The sequence below is a fragment of the Pseudomyrmex gracilis genome, unplaced genomic scaffold, assembly GCF_002006095.1.
Source record: "Pseudomyrmex gracilis isolate BER0280 unplaced genomic scaffold, ASM200609v1 scaffold_770, whole genome shotgun sequence".
NCBI classification, from domain to species: Eukaryota; Metazoa; Arthropoda; class Insecta; order Hymenoptera; family Formicidae; genus Pseudomyrmex; species Pseudomyrmex gracilis.
The window spans coordinates 19,374-27,649 of record NW_018021354.1 but is presented as its reverse complement, the minus strand read 5'-3'; the positions used below and the strand labels follow the sequence as shown (position 1 = coordinate 27,649).

Below are 8,276 nucleotides of genomic sequence, written 5' to 3'. Positions count from 1 at the left end.
TTATAAACATTATCTCTGAATTATCGCACCTTCACTCTTGTGTATTTCTCACGATAGTTTACTGAACTATCGGTCAGCAACACTCGCGTGTGAAGTTCGTGTACCTATTCACGAGAGATTGCGTGCGTTTTTGCGCACATTTAAAATTAATATATAAATAATAACAATAATGTTAATAGAGTTTATCAATGACTTATTATTCTTTTTTGTAATAAAACACTTTTTTATTTTGACACAATGAAATGTACAAACACGTACAGTGTTGCAAAATAATTTATTGACGATGATCTCACGAAGTGATGATAATCATACGTAACATTAGTCGTACAAAACCTAAAGTTAGTTTTACGACAGAATATTTTCGAATACGAATCAAGTCTGTTCTTCCGCGTTTCCGCGGGAATACTCTTGACAATTGAACAAACTCGAGAAGCATTCGCAAACTTATTTTGATCGAATTTCCGACACCGATATTCATTATGCGAGTGACGCAAGACACGTATGTTTAATTAAATAAATAAGCTAAGTTATACAATTCGTCGCATCTTTTTGATTGTTTTATAGATTGGGCAACTTTCTTTGCAAATCTAATGCTAAACAAAATCTATGTTTATTAAAGCATATTCTAATTATTCAAAACATTTTTATTCCAACATATTTTTGTATCTTTTTATTTTACACACTAATTTATAATTTAGAAGTGTTTACCTTGCTCCTCCTTTGCTTCTCACGATATCTAATATTCGAAAAACTGAAAATCAACATCGCGCTTCGAACAATTTCGCATCCTAAAGAGACTTTTCCTACGGCGTCAATGGAGCCATCACTTTGCTTCGGGCAGATTGGTCGCTAGGACTCTGAATCCGTTGTGATCGGCGATGTAATGCACCTGCTGCAGGATCCCGTTAGCGTCGATGTAACTGTAGGCGCCTTTGGTAGTGCCATCGAGCGACCTGGACTCGGTTTTCGAGCTGGAATCTCCGGTGTAACTGTAATCGTACTGTCCCAGGGAGTCCTGAGTATGATGAAGCGAGCTGTGAAGAAATCGATAAGGTAACACTGGGAGCACATAGGACGTAGGCATGGTCAGCGGTCTCTGACTGATGTCCCTGGCAAGCGGAACGAACTGCAGGGTGTTCTGAGTGGACGAATGCTCGTTGTCCTTTAGAAGCGTGTTGTCCTTCAACGACGCCGAGGTCGGCCATGACGAGATGATGGTTGTAGAGCTTGGAGTTGCGGCAGTTACCTTCGAGAGACTTGGATCCGGCTTGGGAATGTCGATTCTCTGTGATTCTGATCTCGACAGCAAGAACGGATTCTTGGTAGTCTGAAAACAGAATTCAATACAAAATATTCAAAAATGATCAAATAATTTTATCATGTTTCATTTTTCTTCACTTATTTTAAACTAGCGATAAGTTTGTGTGTTTACTTCCGCTTTCTCTTGCGAGTTCGAATTCAGCTGTTCGGTTTTGCTGTGTTCGTCCCGTTTGATTTGAGCGAAACTATAGTACGGCGGCAGGACTTTGTACGACAGGAGATTCTGATCCTGCCAGTTGACCTGTGACTTCTGCAGCTCGTCAAGGTGATTCCTTTTGGCCGCGACTACTTCTGGTGCATCCTGCGCGAGTTGCATCTCATTACTCTTCGGCGGCTGCGGCAGATTACTCGCCCTGACACGAAATCCGTTCTGATCATCCGCCGTGTACGAGACCGTTTGCAGAATTCCGTTCGCGTCGATGTAGGAATATCCTGCGAACAAACGAGATACAATAATTAAAAACAATTGTCTTTCTGTCATATGTTGTTGTACAATAAAAATGATATTGCACGCAAGATGTAATTGCAGAATACATCTGCAGAATACCAAGTGGCTATATTCAATTTTTCAAAATCTGAAGAGACAAGCATTTTGCACACAGGCCGGTTAGTTAAGCGTTATAAATTAAGTGAAATAGCAGTAGGTAGATCCTATTTATGTCGATTTTGCGCGTGTCACATACCGCATTATCGCGCATCATGAGTCATCACGTTGCGATCGAGCGATGACGAGCGATTCAAACCACCGCGCATTGTCATTCGGAAATTTGCAGGGATGCGCGTGCATGGGCGTTCTCTCTTGCGTTATGCATTTGCAGCGTGCATTAGTGAAAGATTTACTCGCAAGCGTGTGGGCCGGTAATGCATCTCTTGTAACACACTTCGCAAAAGCATGCATTCCATTGGCAAGCATGTGTGTATGTTAGGCGAATCGCGGCATGATTACTGCTATTGGATTTCGATTTGAGTTTTTGTAGATATTTTTTTTTTTTAGATACCTCAGAAGTTCTGCCGCTAGCTTTGTGCGACGGGAAATTCTTATTTAACGTATAAAAATTCGAAAAAATCCAACGTACAAAAGATGAGTTCAAGCAAATGAATAAGAAAAAAATAAAAGGAAAGATCAAATTTATTGAAAAAGGAGATAAAGTGAAAAACTTACCGCCTTGCGTTATTCCGTTCAATGTAGACTCTGCTTTGGCATGATGTGGTCCGATAAAGGAATAGTGATAAGATCCCGCCCCATCTTGCATGTGAAATTGTCTCAGCGGCGAGAGAGACGCTATCGGACTCAGCCAGACATTCGCGATTGGTGAAGCGAAAGATTGCGCAACGAGAGCGCACAAAATCTGAAAATTGAAACAATATATATTGTTACGTATATTAAGAATAGTATTTTATATTATATATTTATAAAACTTGTACATGTATATTAATCGCGAGCGCAAAAGTACTTGCAGTGCAATGTACTTTTTTCGATCGCAAGTATTAGAATCAATTTTGCGAAACGGTCCAGCGAACAATCAAACGCGTTAAATTATTTCCAATTTTTTTGTGCAAAACAAATTATTTCTCAAAGCGCGTGATTGCGGTCCTCAGTTCAATCGAGAACCGAGTTACAAAATACAAATAAAAGATACTAGGAGTTTTGTTGTATTAGCGCACTCAATCATTTTCAAGAATCGATACATTTATGACTTATCTAGAATATATCGCAAATCTGGAATACTCACGAGTAACATGATTGCCTCGAGTCGGATCAGGTCGCCGAAACGTAAAGAAACTGCGACTGATGAATCGCGGATGATTGTCACTTTTATCGCTTGTCCAAGATACTTCCGGTGAGGGTCTTGAAATACGAGATTGTGCTCTCGGTTGCGCATCCTCTTATATAGGATTACGTGCATGCGCCGCGCGCGGATCTTACGGTGGTTCCCCACCCAGCGCTGCGCGTCGCGGACCTACGGGGCGCGGAAAGCGCGCGCTGCTCACCACCGTAGGGCCCCTTTCCGAGGGAGCGCGCGCCAGGGCCCTCGGTCACAAATCACCCCGAGTTCGATTTCCAAGCCGATAAATCAATGTTTATTGGTACCGAGTTGCGAGCCGTCGATCTCGCGCGCATTCCGGACACCGCATCCGCCGAGAGAGAGAAGATGCACCTCGTTTTTTACTGACGTGTTCCGCGCACGCATACATCCCGTGTAATATAAGAATGCGCGCATATGAGATTGCAAAAGGGCGATGTCGCACAACGAAAGATAATTCACGCCGACCATGTTTTTTTAGATCCTTGCGCTTCGCAGCGATTATTGCGGACTTCAGTGATCGAGATATAATACGTAAGTCGTTCTCTTGCTTAAGTGATAAATATTTACAAAAACGGACCACCTCGGAGGTCAACGACCTTAATATATGTTGTCAAGAACATCTTTCCTGAACAGCAATCAGAAGGTTTTAGCCTCGCTCGTTGTTTATTAAAAAGTTATATAAACAAAAGAAGTTTCATAAATAATCTCTTATTTTCTGACACCATGTACATTTTGTTCGTGTTGTAAGCATGTTGGCGAAGCCCCCCTCCCCTACAACACGAACAAAAAGAACATAAACAAAGTAGTCTTGTTAACAGACCTTGTAGCTTTGTTTGTATTTCTCGTAAAAATTACTGCGGAAACTTTATTGAAGGAGATAAGAAACCACATTGCTCCTGGATCTATCATACACAATGACTGTTGAAAGGCATATAATAACATCAATACGTACAGTTACATTCATCATACGGTAAATCACAAAGCAAATTTATAGATCCTTATACCAATTGTCACACGCAAAATATTGAAAAAATTTGGCGAGATATGCGAAGTAATATTTCGCGTTTTGGGACATCGATAGAACATTACACATTTTATATAGCTGAGTTTTTCTTCAAACGTTACGTAAACAAGAAACGCATAGACAAATTTTTCACAAAAATGTCGGAAATATATTCATTAAATAATATTGAATTGCGAACTAACGAATAATATTTATAATGTATTACAATAACAACAAATATGACATTTGTAAAATATTACCAAATAATAAAGAAGAACAATGATACAAATCGTACATGATGTCAAAAAATAAGAGTTTATTGACACAACTTCTTTTGTTTATAACTTTTTAACAAACAACGAGCGACGGCTAAAACCTTTTGATTGCTGTTCAGGAAGGTGTCCTTGACAATATATGTCAAAGTCATTGACCTCCAAAGGTGCTCCGTTTTTGTAAATATTTACCTTTTTTCTTACCTGTCAAGCAAATAGAGAGCAGCTTAAAATGTGTCCTACGCGTGTATATGTTGGTTGATTTGGTTTTGGTATTACTTTTACTCTACTGTAATTAAAAAATCGCGCGCACCCACCGGCGTGCAAAGTAAGATTAACCGCGTCGAGAGAGATTCAACCAGCTTGTTGTGTTGCTCAGTTTGAAAAAAACATGAAAAGCGCGATATCTCTTCGGCAAATAATAGAAACGAACGCGAATGCAATTAACGGACGGCAGGAATAAAACGATACCGGACGATGGCGAGAGAGCGGCGCGGGACCTCTTTAGGAATGGTCCAGAACGGCCGCAGGGACTCCCTGCGAGAAAGAAAGGATTTTCTTCTCGTCTCTTCTCCTCTTCCGATCGCATAAATAACACGCCGCGAATTTACGGCCGGCTCGCTTAATCCGACGATGTAAGCGAGCGATATGAGCGTAACGAGTTCATCAATTCCGACGGAATTGCTCGCGTGTGTTCGCTCGGACAAGTCGCTGTTGAGCACAGTGGTGCTTTTCAGCACCTGAACAAAAGAAAACAAATTTTTGGACAAAAATAAGACTGTTTCCGCAACTTTTTGTTATTTAATAAAATATGTGTAAAATAAACGTTAGTTGTATGTCATTTAATCGAAATTTTGTACTTGTTTCTCTCTTTTAAAGACAGTTATTGTCTCCTGAATATTGAGTCTATTAATTCGCCTACTTATGAAAACTTTTTCTGTAATAGATGTCTTTTTATATAACAGATGATTGAAATTGTTTATTTAATTTCAACAAAATTACAATAGTAGTTAAAATAGCGGAGAAAAAAGCAATTTTTTTAATACAACACCTGTTCGAGAATCGCGTGCATTCTTCGCGGTTAGACTGAAAAGCACCACTGCGCATCTCCGACGACGAGATGAAAGGATTCTATCGCCGGCAATACACGCATAAGTACGTGGGCGGTGTTGCGTTGGTTTTGACATTGGCACTAAACGGCCCTCTTTCTTCTCCTCTCTCATCTCGCATTAAATGATGCTTGTAGAGCTGACTATCTAACCGCGCGCGCCACGGGTACGTGTAACGCAAAACCGAGAATGCCGAGTAAGATCGGCAAAAGACCGGCAATGATCCTAAATCAATTCTTCGCGAAAACAATAGTAACCATCAATTTTCTCGGTACACAGAAAGAGAAAGAGAATTCATATTAATACGATTGTAAGTTTGAAGTACATTGCAATTGTAAGTTTAAATCTTTATACACATACGTATAATTTGTATTTATAAATATATTATCTATTCATATACATTTTATTTTTTTAATCGCTTTCAAGCGATCTATTTTATTTAATAATATTGTCTACTGTTTATTATCTGTGTACAAAATTTAGATTTTTCTTCATTCTAAATAATTAACTCCAATAACAATTAGTGCGGCAGTGTTTTTAGTACAGTCGATTGCCAAAGTTCTAGTGTGTGACATTCTAGAGCGGAATATCTACATACACTTTAAGTACTTAAAAAAATGAGAAAATCGAACATTCGGTATTGCAGACTCAAATGTTCGCGCGCGACGTCTTTATTACAGCGGTTCGTATTCTGCTCGTAAAACTTTTCTCCTGGAATAATCTCTTGCGCGGACCACCGCGCGCTTCAACTCGCTCTGCATCCTCGAGTTTTCAACTTGTAGCGAGACGCGGTTGCGATGTATGTTACACCGAATCGTTCCGCGCAAAACCTGTCGACCAAATCGGACCTGTCCGGTGGATAAGGTCGTAAAGAAAAATTTGTAATTCAGAATTGCGCCGCGGCCTCGTAAAAACGCCCCGTAAATAACGCCCTGTGACATAATAAGATGCGACTATTGACCGGTTATCGGGATACGCATATTTTACGCGGAATAATGCAACGGCATCTTAGCCACGGCGGCTTTGTTTGAATTGTGATACGTATATACGACGACGAGGTTTACGATTTATTTGTATTTCTAATTCAAACCTTTTGGATGCGTGTGTGAACATAAATATTTTACATAAAAAATGTATTTACATCGACCACCAGTGCAGTCTTATTGCATTATTTTGTAAAGTCCTACTATTATTGTAAAACAGAAAACTTGGTTTTTGGCTTTTCGTTAAAAATAGAATTTCTGTCATATTCCCTTGCTATATGTATATGTATATATACATATATATATATACACACATGTATATCGTGCAATTGTAATTCAAATACGGTTCGCGCACTCTCTCGTATTTTTTTGTCGCGTAATGTTCTTCTCGCATTCGCACACAGAATACGTCCGGAGAATATTCGGCTTTGCCTTTTACGGAAAAGCGAATTTTTCTTGCAAACTCGCTTGAAAGATCACTGACTTGCTCGTCGCACAGTGGTGCCTGACAGAACACCACTGACATTTCTCACAATTTTTCTAATATCTCAGAAAACATTGATAAAATCCTATATAAATTGTGAAAAGTAATATAAAAAATGTCTAACTTCAGTATCACAAAATGGAACTTCTTTTTATTTTTGACGTGACGTTTATCGCGCGTAAAATTGCATATTTAATCTGGAAGTTTCCTTTTGCTTCGGCAATATTGTGCGAGGAGATCGTTTGCAATTCGTAATCTCTTTCAATTTGTTGAGATTATATAACACACTCAACAGAGATGTTTTCTGTAAGCAAGTTCGGTCTTGCACCACTGCACTCTGCGGCAAGAAAGCGACGACGCGGCTTTGATTCACGTAAAACGCGACGTTGAATACACACAAATACGTTCGATGCTTCGTCGCACGCACATTCTTGTCATCTCTTCAGTAAAGGTAGTCTCGTACTGCCGGGAACAATCTGATTTACAAGCACGGAGGAGGCCCCGTAAAATCCTTCCCAAAGACTGACGTGTGATCGGTACTAACTCGCGAATCGCATCAATGTCTCCGCGCATCGCCAGCTGCTCACAAAAATTAAATATGTATTTAAATATCACAAAGTATAATACTACAGTTTTGTAAAATAAAGACTGAAAGAACACCGTGTGTGAGATACCCAGATAACCAAAACTGTCGAAACAGATTTTGTCAAATGCTTGTTACAAATTTTGTTAGCAGAAAGACATCAAATATGATGAAGAGTTTGTTTTATCTGGCAATGTTGCACAAAATTGCTAGCAAAAATATATCCAAGCTTGTTAAAAAAACATAACAGCAAATTGCTGGCAAAAACCGAGCAAAGTTTGCACATAATTTGAAATCAAATTGACGCCAAATATGAAGCAAGATCTGCGCAACACGACTTGATAGCAAAATAACAGCAAAAACCGAGCAAGACTTGCAGTTCAGTCAAACTATATGGTATTTAAAAGGCCATTTAATTATATCTTGACTTATTTCTAAATTGTATATACACACTATCTATAATCCATAATATATATAAAAATACTTTTACATTTGAGTATTTAACATATTTTTCCCTATTTCCAATAATTAAATATTAAAATGACATAATGAAATATTTTTTTGGCAAACTAACTATTAGAAAACCTATACGAGCGATGCTAGATGTACGCGCATTTTTTATGTATGTATAAATTTGTAAAGAATTATTATTGACATATATCTGAAATTTATTTCTACAAATTATATACATATACATATATATATATATATATA

At 38.7% G+C, this 8,276-nt stretch overlaps 1 protein-coding gene and 1 long non-coding RNA gene across 2 annotated transcripts; both read right to left on the bottom strand.

The window, feature by feature from the left end:
- Nucleotides 1-202: 202 nt before the first annotated feature.
- Nucleotides 203-3,200, bottom strand: LOC109861455. Its single transcript, XM_020441116.1, has 4 exons — nucleotides 3,054-3,200; nucleotides 2,483-2,669; nucleotides 1,433-1,752; nucleotides 203-1,327 (listed from the first exon to the last, which is right to left on the bottom strand). Exons 1-4 carry the CDS (start codon nucleotides 3,060-3,062, stop codon nucleotides 824-826), a joined length of 1,020 nt encoding a protein of 339 aa, XP_020296705.1. The 5' UTR covers nucleotides 3,063-3,200; the 3' UTR covers nucleotides 203-823.
- A 165-nt stretch (nucleotides 3,201-3,365) lies between these two features.
- LOC109861452 lies at nucleotides 3,366-5,884 on the bottom strand. The gene is made up of 3 exons (XR_002250966.1): nucleotides 5,455-5,884; nucleotides 4,608-5,143; nucleotides 3,366-3,675 (listed from the first exon to the last, which is right to left on the bottom strand). It is a non-coding gene; the product is annotated as an uncharacterized LOC109861452 (long non-coding RNA).
- Between the last annotated feature and the right edge of the window lie 2,392 nt (nucleotides 5,885-8,276).

Bases quoted from the DNA above. Each gene is read 5' to 3' on its own strand.
- LOC109861455 (XM_020441116.1), bottom strand. The intron at 1,753-2,482 runs GTAAGTTTTTCA...GTTTGTTCGCAG, and splicing joins GAACGGAATAACGCAAGGCG to GATATTCCTACATCGACGCG. The intron at 1,328-1,432 runs GTAAACACACAA...TTCTGTTTTCAG, and splicing joins ACTCGCAAGAGAAAGCGGAA to ACTACCAAGAATCCGTTCTT.